This window comes from Coffea eugenioides, chromosome 3 (assembly GCF_003713205.1).
Source record: "Coffea eugenioides isolate CCC68of chromosome 3, Ceug_1.0, whole genome shotgun sequence".
In the NCBI taxonomy this organism is placed as follows: Eukaryota; Viridiplantae; Streptophyta; class Magnoliopsida; order Gentianales; family Rubiaceae; genus Coffea; species Coffea eugenioides.
In genome coordinates, this window is record NC_040037.1 from 11,002,893 (window position 1) to 11,016,757 (window position 13,865).

General features: G+C 40.0%; 1 protein-coding gene across 1 annotated transcript; it reads left to right on the forward strand.

Moving 5' to 3' along the window:
- Nucleotides 1–11,815: 11,815 nt before the first annotated feature.
- On the forward strand, nt 11,816–12,860 carry LOC113766973. Its single transcript, XM_027311137.1, has 2 exons — nt 11,816–11,941; nt 12,305–12,860. The coding sequence occupies exons 1-2, from the start codon at nt 11,906–11,908 to the stop codon at nt 12,560–12,562; spliced, it is 294 nt and encodes a 97-aa protein (XP_027166938.1). The 5' UTR covers nt 11,816–11,905; the 3' UTR covers nt 12,563–12,860.
- The last annotated feature ends 1,005 nt before the right edge of the window (nt 12,861–13,865 follow it).

Below are 13,865 nucleotides of genomic sequence, written 5' to 3' on the forward strand. Positions count from 1 at the left end.
AACAAAGTGCCAAGTGTCACTTACTTAGTCAAAGTTAGACTTGCCTAACTTTCTTAACTTTACTAAAAGACCAAATTTGACCCAAATCATCTTCATTTTATCTCCTTCTTGGCCGAACCTCTTCTTGAGAGAAATAAAAGAAAGCTTCAACTATCTCTTCCATTTCTTGCACAAAGCTTGAAATCCAACCGATTAAATCTTGAATTAGTCCACAAAAGTGACTTGCTAAGGGAGTTTGAAGATTTTGGTAGAGTTGTTTTGGAAGAAAAACCCCTAAGCTACTACCTTTCTTGAGGAGTTAAGGTATTTTGCTTGGAACTCACTCTTTGTCCGTAATAATGGTCAATTGGTGACTTATGGTAGCTAACTAGGTGATTTTATGGAAGATTTCATGGATTAAAGTGGAGTTAGCTAATTTTTTGATTTTTTGAGAATTTTTCTGTTTTCATATGATGGTTATGGTTAGCCTTGGATTGATAGCTCTAAATTGTGTAAAATGGAGCTTTTATGCGTTAATTGTGGTTATTTGCGAAAAATTTCCGCTTGTGCGGAAAATTTCAGATTTAGGGTTACTAATTAGGGCTTTCTTATGGTTGGTTGTTGAGCTTCTAATTGGCTATGATTGAGGGGTATTGTGACCCTAATGAAGTGTGTTGAATGGCTTATGAATTGTTTGTGTTCTTGTGGTTGCTTTGGATGAATTTCAAGGGTTGTTTGTAGGATGGAAAATCTGAAATTTTAGGGGAAATGCTGTCCAAATATTAAGGATGTTGGATTCTTGTGAGTTTAGGTTGAGGTTGGATAGAAATGAAAGATTTTGAGATTTGTTTCTACTTTTAGCTCTAAATGTTATGTATTTTCCATTTCAAGCTATATTTGGTTTTGTCTTAATAGTTCATTTAAGAGGTATTCGATTCGTGTCCGTGTCTCAATTGTGCTTTCTTGATTGTTATAGGGCGTGCCGGTGAACCGAGGCTTACGTTGGACGAAAACGTGTGAAATTGCTCGTTTCAATTGGTGAGTGTACCATGTATGGTTTAATGCTTAAATGATTGTTTATACTTGATTCTGTGAACTTGGTTGACTTGAATGAGACAAGAGTGTACTTCACCGCTCTTGTTCTCTTACTTGTGTGACTACTACTGTATTACTGTAAAACTATACTTGTGCATGCTTTAATGTCGATTGGAGGGTTGTGTCCAACGACTCTATTGTGATATATGAACCCTTACCTCATTGGTCGTTATTCGGGTCGAGCCGGCAAGGGCTTGGTCGGTTCGATAACGAACCATGAGTGACTGTTAGTCGAGTGGAGTGTTATCTCCTCGACCCTGTGTATACTCGAGTATTAACTTTCTGTTGCTGTGAGGTGTTCGGGCCCGGTAAGGGGAATGTTCGGTGGAAGGAATGTGGTGTAAAGTGTGATCTATGGTCGTGTTCTTTACTCCAAACGTTGACGGAGTGTCGACGGGTTTGAGATCAAGTATGGCAAGTGGAAAGTGGCTCTTGAGAGCCGCCCGTATCCTTTTAACTTGGTTACGTGATGAAATTTCTTATGTGTTCCTTGCCTAATCATGCTTATCCTGGTGTGTCTTGTTGGTACCTCACGAGCGTAAGCTCACTCCATTACCTTTGTTTTCCTTACAGGGTCAACTTTTGGAAACCATAATTTTGGAATACTGAATTGAGCTAGTATAAATACTTTTTGTATAGCTCCTCGGGAGTTGGAAAACTCTAAATGTACCCTGATCCAAATATTGCCCTTTTGCATTGTAAATGCAAACGTATGTGTATAACACTGTTTAATCATGTTCATGTTTATATTTGGTTTGAATGATTCATTCTCTAGAATGATACCACGTTATCTGTATTCGATTGCGGGGGTTACCGGGAAAAAACTGGATGGTTTGAAGGGTGGGGCTGGTAGATCACTATTCACTTTCAGTTGCGATTTTCGTTTTCAATTTTGTGATAGTGGAATCGTTTAGGAGTGCTAATATACATTCCGAACATTTTAGTGTGTGCTACCGTCTTAGTAGTTCTGGCGAGAGTTGGGCAGGCAGTTCGCTAACCCCTTTGGTACACCTTAGGGGAAGGTGGGGCTGTCACAGTTGGTATCAGAGCCTAGGTTAGAAATAATCTGGGCGAACCTGAAACCTGATTCTTAGAACTTTTGGGGATTGTGTTAGGGTCTATTTAAGTATGATTACTCTGTCTAAGTTGTAAACTGTGAATATTCTTATAGGTCATGGACGAAACTAGTGGGAGTGGAGGTGGGCCGTCTCGGAGGCGTTTTCGAGTCATCGATTATGAGGAGAGGCCCGGAGGATCGATTCGGCATTGGAGCACGGCCAGTCGGACTAGGCGCTGTGGTCGTTGCCAGCACTATTCCTATGCCGACCATGTGGTTGTGGTCGTGTTAGATGAGAGGAGGAGGTTCAGGCATGCCGCCGCCAGAGATCACACTGAGTTGCAGCATGTGAGGGGCATCATGAGGATGCAGGCGGATCGGATTCGGGAGCTCTAGGGGGACGTAACCATGGAGCAGGAGCGAACGAATGCTCTTAGAGAGCAGTTACAGGTAGCCAACGGCCGTCTCACTAGGGTGGTCCGGGAAGTTAGAGATCGGTCCGGTGGCATTATTAACGAGTGTGAGACGCTAATCCAGGAAGTGATTGGCGCTAATATGCCAGGGGGAGTTCCAGGCGACGGAGCTCCAGGCGAGGGAGGTGCCCTTAGTTCTAGTTCTGGGGAGGAGTCGGTTGGTTCAGTCGAGAACTAGGTTAGAGCTTCTTTGAGCTATATTTTGATCCCATGTGGGGAATGGCTAGGGAAAGCTCTTAGTTAGCTATTTTTGTGTTTTGACCTAGCTTTGTATATCTTACTTTTGGTTGCCCGATACTTTCATAGGATTCCTCTTGTATATATTTGACCGACTGCTACTCTATGACTTGTTTGACACATCTGTGTATAATATGTGTACATGTTTTGTTTGGTGCTTATTTCTTGTTATTTGTTTACGTTCTATATCGTTTTAATATTATACCTGTGCTTCTATTCTAGATTGGATTATATCAATGGAGGGTACTCGTAGTGGTCGGGGCCGAGGACGTGGTAGTAGGCAACCTGCGACTGAAGGGGGTAGTCGGGAAACTGTGCCTAAACCCAACCTTGAACCTATAATTGACCCTAATGCCTAGGTAGCCGCTGCTATTCAGCGCATGACTGACTTGTTGGCTCACGTAGTGGAACACCAAGGCCAACCCCCTGTTCATCAACCTGAAAATCCAGGCAACCATATAGAGGGTGAGGACAGAGCCTTCGAAAGATTTCAAAAGTTCTCCCCACCAAAGTTCCTGGGAGGGCCAGATCCAAACGTGGCCGAACGGTGGTTGGAGAAGATGATAGATATCTTTGCAGCCTTACACTATTCGGAGGAGAGCAGGTTACTTTTGCTGTCTTTCAGTTGGAAGGGGCCGTCCGGTCTTGGTGGAACGTGATTCGAACAAAGTGGAAAAGAGAGCAAACACCAAAAACATGGGTAAACTTCATGAGAGAGTTTGACGCTAAGTATTTTCCGCCCCTAGTTCAGGAAAAGAAGGAGGACGATTTCATTAGGCTGCGCCAGGGAGCTCAATCGATGGTTGAATATGAGAACCAGTTTACTAGACTATCCAAGTTCGCCCCTGAACATATTGTAACTGAGCAAAAAAGGGTGCGACATTTTATTCAGGGGCTAAATGTGAAAATTCAAAAGGATTTGGCGGTAGCCTAGATTAATACTTTTAGTGAGGCAGTTGAGAAGGCACTGCGAGTTGAAAATGCAAGACTCCAAGTGAGAAACTTCCAGATGAGAAAATAGGGATTTTCTGGAAGTAGTTCAGGGCAAAGTGAGAAAAGTAACCCTTCCAAGTTCGGAAGGGGAGCCGGAGGAGGAAGACTTCCGAGGATATCGAGGGGAACCCCGTCAAGGGATGGCCCAGTAGGACTAGGCCAGCAGAGGAGTGCCTCACAGGGGAGCTCAGTTTCTATTTCTCGGGGTCCTTGTGGATTCTGTGGGAAACCAAATCATACTGAGGATAACTGTTGGAAGAAAGAAGGGAAATGCTTACGCTGTGGGAGTGCGGAGCACCAAATTGCAAGCTGTTCAATTTTATCTCGAGAGGCGAGAGTAACTCTGCAACCATCGAAGGCCAACTCGAGGCAATCTAAGGTGGAAGGGACAAGACCAAAGGTGGCCGCTCGGGTATATTCCTTCGAGTAACGTCAAGTCCCTGAGTCGTCTGAGATCATGGAAGGTATGATTCCTGTCTTTCATCGTCTAGCTAGGATTTTGATAGACCCCGGTGCCACCCATTCCTTTGTTAACCCTGATTTTATGTGCGGAATTGATATACGACCTGTTAGCTTGCCCTATGACCTGGAGGTTAGTACCCCTACGGGGACCCAACGTTTGATCACTAGTATGATGTATGCTGATTGTGAAATTTGGGTAGGAGAGAGAAAGCTTTTGGAAAATCTTATAAACTTAGCTACTAAGGGGTACGATGTTATTTTGGGTATGGACTGGTTAGCTAAGTATGATGCCCAACTTGACTGTAAAAGGAAAGTGGTAGAATTGCGTATACCGGGAGAGGGTACTTTAAGGCTAGATGTACGGGGTAGCCTAGCCTCATCTGCATTGATTTCGGATATTCGGGTTAGGAAACTTCTGAGTAGAGGGACGCAAGGGTTCTTAGCTTTTCTTATAAACACTCCCACCGATAAGTTGAAGGTAGAAGATGTGCTGGTAGTGAATGAATATCCAGATGTATTCCCTGATAAATTAGTAACTTTACCATCGGAGAGGGAGATAGAGTTCAAGATAGACTTGTTACCGAGGACATTTCCTATCTCTAAAACCCCGTATCGGATGGCACCTGCTGAGGTTAAGGAGTTGGAATTGCAGTTACAAGACCTTTTGGAACGAGGGTTTATCTGTGAGAGTGGATCTCCTTGGAGAGCCCCTGTGCTATTTGTGGAAAAGAAAGACGGGACCTTGAGGTTGTGTATAGACTATCGGGGGTTAAACAATGTGACCATTAAAAATAAATACCCACTGCCCCATATCGATGAATTGTTTGACTAGTTACAAGGAGCAGTGGTCTTTTCGAAGTTAGACCTTCGACAGGGTTATTATCAGTTGTTAATTCGGAAAGAGGACGTACCAAAGATTGCCTTCAATTCTAGATATGGGCATTTTGAATTTACCGTTATGCCCTTTAGATTGACCAATGCCCCTGCCGCCTTTATGGATTTGATGCATCGGGTTTTCAAACCCTACCTGGACCGATTTGTCGTTGTGTTTATCGATGACATTCTGGTCTACTCAAAAACCCACGGGGAGCATGAGCAACATCTGAAGCTCGTCTTGCAAACCCTAAGAGATCATCAGCTATACGCCAAATTTAGTAAATGTGAATTTTGGCTAGAGAAATTTCTTTCTTGGGGCATGTGATTTCGAAAGAGGGTATTACGGTAGATCCGGCGAAAGTAGAGGCCGTAACTGAATGGAAGAGATCTGAAACTCCCACTGAAGTGCGTAGCTTTTTAGGATTGGCTGGGTACTATAGGCGTTTTATTCAGGACTTTTACAAGCTTGCCGGTCCTTTGACCGATTTAACCAAAAAGAATGGCCGTTTTCTGTGGGACTCTAGGTGTGAAGGTAGCTTTCAAGAATTGAAGAAAAGATTAACCGTGGCCCCTATTCTCACTTTGCCTAACGGAAAGGATAGTTTCATTGTTTATACTGATGCGTCGAGGGAAGGATTAGAGTGCGTGTTGATGCAGAACAAGAATGTGATATCGTTTGCCTCTAGGAAATTGAAACCTCACGAACAAAACTACCCTACCCATGACTTGGAGTTAGCGGCCGTAGTTTTTGCCCTGAAAAAGTGGAGGCACTACCTGTACGGGGTAACCTTTGAGGTTTATTCTGACCATAAAAGTCTTAAGTATCTATTTTTCCAAAAAGAATTGAACATGAGGCAGCGACGATGGATGGAATTTTTGGAGGACTACGACTGTACGATTAACTACCATCCGGGAAAAGTGAATGTAGTAGCTGATACCTTAAGTCGGAAGGCTCAAATAGCTGGGCTAATGGTCAAAGAGTGGGAGATGTTGGGAGTGGTTAGTGAGTGGAACCCTAATTTGGAACGTCAAAAGGTGACCTTTGGGAATATCTGGGTAACATCTGTTATTCTTGGTCGAATTAAAAAAGCCCAAGAGAAGGATCCGATGGTACAAAAGTGGAAAGAAAAGGTAGACAAGAGAGAATTACTTGATTTCAATTTGAGTCCTGAAGGGATTTTAAGGTATAGGAACCGAGTAGTGGTGCCCAATGATGAAACTTTAAAAAAGGAGATTTTGGAAGAAACCCATCGATCGAAATATACAATTCACCCGGGTAGTAGCAAGATGTACCAAGATTTACGAAGGTTGTATTGGTGGGATAAAATGAAGAGGAAAATTGCTCAATATGTACAATCCTGTTTAGTCTGCCAGCAAATTAAGGTTGAATACCAAAGATCCTCTGGATTGTTACAACCTCTTGAGATACCCGAATGGAAGTGGGAAAATATCACGATGGACTTTGTTTCTGGATTGCCAAGGACACAAAAGGGATATGATGCTGTTTGGGTGATCGTTGATCGTGTTAACCAAGTCGGCCCATTTCTTGCTTGTGAATATGAAGTATTCCCTAGAAAAGTTAGCTCAACTGTATATGAATGAAAATGTGAGATTACACGAAATTCCAGTGAGTATAGTTTCCGATCGAGATCCTCGTTTCGTGTCAAGGTTTTGGCAAAAATTTTAAGAGACCTTAAGAACTAAACTCAACCTTAGTACTACTTATCACCCTCAGACGGATGGACAGTCTGAACGAACCATTCAAACCCTTAAGGATATGCTAAGGACTTGCATCTTAGATTTTGGGGGTAGTTGGGGCCAACACATGACCTTGGTGGAGTTTGCCTACAATAATAGTTACCACTCGTCGATCCAGATGGCACCGTACGAAGCGCTTTACGGAAGGAAGTGTCGTTTACCTATATATTGGGATGAAGTAGGCGAAAAAAAGGTATTGAACCCAACAATCATTCCGTGGATGGATGATGCTCAAGAAAAGGTTAAGTTGATACGTCAGAGACTCCAAACAGCTCAAAGTCGCCAAAAGAGCTACGCGGATAACCGAAGGAAAGATTTGGAGTTTGAAGTTGAAGACCGTGTTTTCCTTAAGATTACATCCTTACGAAGTGTCACAGCGGGTAGGGGAAAGAAACTTCAACCACGATTCGTAGGACCCTTTAAGATTCTCCAAAGGGTTGAAAAAGTAGCGTGTCGACTCGAGTTGCCGCCAAGTTTATCCCGAATTCATGACGTCTTCCATATCTCGATGCTTAAAAAGTACTATCCTGATCCAACCCACATTGTACAACCGGAGGAGATTGAGATAGATGAAACACTCACCTACGAAGAGAGACCTGTGCGCTTACTCGATCGAAGGATTAAGGAACTGAGGAATAAACAAATTCCATTGGTAAAGGTTTTGTAGAGGAATCATGGTATAGAAGAGGCCACTTGGGAGGTAGAGGAGGGAATGGAAAAAGAGATACCGCAGCTGTTGAGTAAACACCAGGTGAGAAGAAATTTCGAGGATGAAATTCTTTAAGGGGAGAGAGTGTGAGAACCGAAAAAAAGAAAAAAAGGAAAAAAAAGACAAAAAAGAAAAAAAATATTTTTTTTATTTTAGGCATTATTTTATTCCTGTGCACATTTATATTTTCTTCATTATATTAACTTTATATCAGTAAATATAGTTTTGAAATTATTTTTCTAGTATAAATTGGTTCATGAGAAATTAGGAGTGTATGTTGGACGTGGGACTCGCTAGTGCGTTAAGTGAGAGAAATTCGGCCGATTAGGTTAAGTTTTGCATAAAGCGATGTAAATATTAGGTGTTAGGAGATAATTAGAGGTTACCTAAATGGATTAACCATGGGGAGACTAGAAAATAACTTTAAACAACAACAAAGTGCCAAGTGTCACTTACTTAGTCAAAGTTAGACTTGCCTAACTTTCTTAACTTTACTAAAAGACCAAATTTGACCCAAATCATCTTCATTTTATCTCCTTCTTGGCCGAACCTCATCTTGAGAGAAAGAAAAGAAAGCTTCAACTATCTCTTCCATTTCTTGCACAAATCTTGAAATCTAACCGATTAAACCTTGAATTAGTCCACAAAAGTGACTTGCTAAGGGAGTTTGAAGATCTTGGTGGAGTTGTTTTGGAAGAAAAACCCCTAAGCTACTACCTTTCTTAAGGAGTTAAGGTATTTTGCTTGGAACTCACTCTTTGTCCCTAATAATGGTCAATTGGTGACTTATGGTAGCTAACTAAGTGATTTTATGGAAGATTTCATGGATTAAAATGGAGTTAGCCAAATTTCTGATTTTTTGAGAATTTTTTTGTTTTCATATGATGGTTATGGTTAGCCTTGGATTGATAGCTCTAAATTGTGTAAAATGGAGCTTTTGTGCGTTAATTGTGGTTATTTGCGGAGAATTTCCGCTTGTGCGGAAAATTTCAGATTTAGGGTTACTAATTAGGGCTTTCTTATGGTTGGTTGTTGAGCTTCTAATTGGCTATGATTGAGGGGTATTGTGACCCTAATGAAGTGTGTTGAATGGCTTATGAATTGTTTGTGTGCTTGTGGTTGCTTTGGATGAATTTCAAGGGTTGTTTGTAGGATGGAAAATCTGAAATTTTAGGGGAAATGCTGTCCAAATAATGAGGATGTTGGATTCTTGTGAGTTTAGGTTGAGGTTGGATAGAAATGAAAGATTTTGGGGTTTGTTTCTACTTTTAGCTCTAAATGTTATGTATTTTCCATTTCAAGCTATATTTGGTTTTGCCTTAATAGTTCATTTAAGAGGTATTTGATTCGTGTCCGAGTCTCAATTGTGCTTTCTTGATTGTTATAGGGCGTGCCGGTGAACCGAGGCTTACGTTGGGCGAAAACTTGTGAAATTGCTTGTTTCAATTGGTGAGTATACCTTGTATGGTTTAATGCTTAAATGATTGTTTATACTTGATTCTGTGAACTTGGTTGACTTGAATGAGACGAGAGTGTACTTCACCGCTCTTGTTCTCTTACTTGTGTGACTACTACTGTATTACTGTAAAACTGTACTTGTGCATGCTTTAATGTCGATTGGAGGGTTGTGTCCAACGACTCTATTGTGATATCTGAGCTCTTACCTCATTGGTCGTTATTCGGGTCGAGCCGGCAAGGGCTTGGTCGGTTCGATAACGAACCATGAGTGACTGTTAGGCGAGTGGAGTGTTATCTCCTCGACCCTGTGTATACTCGAGTATTACCTTTCTGTTGCTGTGAGGTGTTCGGGCCCGGTAAGGGAAATGTTCGGTGGAAGGAATATGGTGTAAAGTGGGATCTAACTTCGTGTTCTTTACTCCAAACGTTGACGGAGTGTCGACGGGTTTGAGATCAAGTACGGCAAGTGGAAAGTGGCTCTTGAGAGCCGACCGTATCCTTTTAACTTGGTTACGTGATGAAATTTCTTATGTGTTCCTTGCCTAATCATGCTTATCCAGGTGTGTCTTGTCGGTACCTCACGAGCGTAAGCTCACCCCATTACCTTTGTTTTCTTTACAGGGTCAACTTTTGGAAACCATGATTTTGGAAGATTGAATTGAGCTAGTATAAATACTTTTTGTATAGCTCTTCAGGAGTTGGAAAACCCTAAATGTACCCTGATCCAAATATTTCCCTTTTGCTTTGTAAATTGCAAACGTATGTGTATAACACTGTTTAATCATGTTCATGTATTATATTTGGTTTGGAATGTTCATTCTCTAGAATGATACCACGTTATCTGCATTCGATTGGGTACCGGCTGGATGGTGACGTGGCAGTCACTATTCACTTTCAGTGACGATTTTCGTTTTCAGTTTTGTGATTGTTGAATCGTTTAGGAGCACTAACATCTATATTCCGAACGTTTTGGTTTGTGTATGACCGTCTTAGTAGTCCTGGCGAGAGTTGAGCAGGCAGTTCGCTAACCCCTTTGGTACGCCTTAGGGGAAGATGGGGCTGTCACAGGATTTTTGGCAATCCTAAAAGACAAATAACAAAGAAAAATAAATAAAACAGGAATACAAAAAATTTATATGATTCGGTCAAATAGACATACGTTCATGGGTGGAGCAAGAGCAAAATTTTACTATGAATAACAGAATACAAAAATGTTTTAGACAAGCATTTTTAAATCCAAAACACCTAATACTTGAAACACAAAAGAACCCAAAAATATTTTATTAAACAAAAAGATTTAAATGATTCAAAGGCCCAAAATAACCCACTAAAACTCTCTTAATTTGATTCATCTAATTCCATCACAGGTTCATTATATTTATAGGCAGCTAAAGGAAAGACTCCCTTATACAAAAGACAGGTGGAACAAAGTCACTTTAACATTTTTTTTTTTATCAAAAATGCAGAATTGGCAACAACAATAATTACAGTCACGCTTTGAACTTTCTTACTGTACATTTTTCTACAATGCATGTTTGACGGTTGACATTTTTTTCCAGCAAAATAGCATTTTATCGATCTGAGCAAAACCGTACAGAATGTACTTATTCCCTCAAAGATATCAAACGTGTAAAACCTTATCACTGCGTCATGTGAAACATATTTGACCCGTAAAACATACTAAACGATGTCCCAAAAGAATTATCCCCACATAACGAGAGCAAAATTTCACCCATTATAAAACTACTTTCGACGGGGATTTTTGGTCAGAATGTATCATAGAAATTTATAATTTACAATACCAGGTCAATTTTATCTTAAAAGTTAGGAGGACTATTGTCATCCAATTGACGTTGACTAACTGCCTGCCTTCCAGTCACAAACTGACAACGATACTAAATCACAAACTTGACAACAGATACTTGTTTTTTTTTATTAGAGAACGTGAGGAACGTGAGGAGCTAACCACGTCGAAATCAAAATAACACAATACTAAATCAATTTCATTGGCGAAGCAACCTCTTAACTACTGTTCTTTCTGGGAATCAAGATTTTAAAAGTCAAGATATCCTCGAATTCTTGGATAAGATCAACAGTATTGGTCATCTCCCTTCCGTGTATGCTTTTCTCATCTATGTTTCTAGTAACCTCATTTTCGTTCCTCTGTGATGACAAACTGTTCTGGAAATAATAATCATTTGACCACATGATTAAAAATCACTAATGCATTGCCATATAAAGTAATCTCTCACCATCTTACCTTCATTTGATAATTACATTTTATTTCCTAACCATTCTAATTTGTAATTCAATTTGACTAATGAGTATTCAATGGACACTCGTTAAAAGAAATTCGTATTAGTTTTTTGAAAAAAATATAGTTTATTTGTAAAAGTATAGCAATTCGAGATGTGTAATATAAGTGTGTATGCGTATTTATATAGCAATTTAGGTGTGGTCATTAGCAAAATTTTTCCTAATTAAGCCTTTACTTAGTAACTGGCATTTCTAGCCAAATATAGATTGCGTGCCATTAAAAAATTCTTCAAAGGGCGGTGTGTCTTTTCACACTGACCTTATCAAAGACGCGTCCCATGCTGGTCGGCCGTGACTTTGGTGATTAGGTCCGACAAGTAATGAATTTACTTATGGGGTACGTCACCACATTTTTAGGCCTATAAATACGAGGACTCTGGTTCGTTATTTTGATATGCTAAACTCAGCAAACAAGTTTTCGACAGTCACAACCAGTTACAAGTATCCATTTTCGTTCATATTAATTAGCTAGCTAGTTCTCCAAGGGAAAAAATGGCTGAAGCCAAATCTGCTACTGTCACTGATCAGGTGAATAGTGATTCTATTGCCTAGCCAGAGCTAGATTTCCTTCTTTTTCAAGTTTGTGTGTGGTTTTGAGAATCAACTCATAAACAACTTGTATTTCGAAAAGTATGAGGAGTTGCAAATTAAAGTAATAGCAACGTTCTTGAATTGTCTTAAGCAATATTTTACATTTCTAGTTGTCTCCATACATATGGGTAGGCGGTCTCTTGAATTGTTTGATTAAGCTTCTTCTGAGTGATGTAGTTACTTACTGACTGATCGGATTTAGTCCTCTAATTGTTTGTTTATTTGAAAGGATTCTAATTGATTTTGGGAACTCAATTGTTTTGCGATTTTCTCACTGGTTAAAATGTTTGGGATTTACAGATCGACATCAACTCAATACAACCAGTGGCGCCGGCTGACCCTCACGTGGTCGGGATCGGACAATTTGTAGTGGAAAAATTTCACCACGGCAAGCTGCTTTTCATCGCCGTGATTGGCGGATTCACTTGGAATTGTGAAGGAGGCAAGTACTACGCACTTATCATTCAAAATCAGGATTATGAGGGCGCCACATTTATCCATAAAGCACTCGTTGTTGAGGCCAAAGGTGAAACGAAACTCCTCTGGCACAGGAATTAATCAAGCACTACTATTGATCAGCTGAGGATAAACGACTTTCTTTGGGTACTTAAATTATCTAGTGTCTATGGTGTGGGTTTTCAGTTTATGCATGGATGATGTACTGCTGCCATGCAGACATCTTTCCACTGTTGTACTAGTATGTTAAATAAGGTGCACTTATACCAACAAAATGCACCATTCCGTCTATTTTTTTAATTTGTATCCTTGTAATAACATGCAAAAGATGCACTTTTACGAACAAAAATGTACCATTAAATGAATAAAAACAATCGTCTGTTTTTGAGTTTTATCTGTATATTTTGTTTCTATGTTACTTCCAAGCAAGTTCCGATCCCTGAATTTGTATGTCAACTACGTACTATGGTCTTGTTAGATATTTGGGTTGTCCTCCTAATCTGCTTTTAATATGATAGAATCTATTTGTGGTAGATTTTTTGTGGGGTTCCTCGGAGGAGCAAAGGAACACGCCAGTTTCTAACTCGGAATGGTCCTAGCTAGTTCATTGATCCAGCTCCCAGAGTAGAGCTCTCTGGTCCTGCCATCACCAAACTAAGAACATGTTTCCTTGAAACGCCCATAGAGAATGCTTTCTAGGATCAACCAAAAATGATAATAATAACAGTAAATGTACCTCCATTTAGCCATAAAACACGAGGCTTGTTAGAAGGATTTTCGGACTCCGCAAAATAGTAGAAGAGAGCTTTACCAGTCTTCGGATCAACAGTAACATACCCTGAATATTGATCAAACTTTAACCCTTTTGGTTGCCCCGGCAACGCTACTACCTTGTCAGCCGCCTTCCAAACCCTCTTGAGGACCAATATAAACTGGCGTGTTCTCATTTACGTAATTGTCTACTTGATGGGTGTCGAAACCACCAAAAATAAAATTCGTACTCTAAAAAGATATATTTTTGAGTACAATGGTGAGTGGAGTCAAAAAATAATAATGTAAAATTAAATAAAAATAATTCAATAAAAGATAAATCTCTGGTCAAAAATCTAATCACCACTTTAGTTCAATTAACTAATCATTGATGCATGGATAAAATCATTTATTTATAAATAAATTAGTTATGGTTGTCAACAAATTTTAAGAACCTGCCTACCTCTCCTTGCTACCCTCGATAACCACAGCAAATTTTGTGATTATTACTCTTGCCAATTAAACAACCCTAGACAAACTTTTAGGATTTAACATATTGACAACATTAATTATTACAAAAGCTACCCATTTGATAACATTAATTATTACAAAAGTTGCCGGTTCTAACCAATAAACACATAAGTTCCGTTTATTT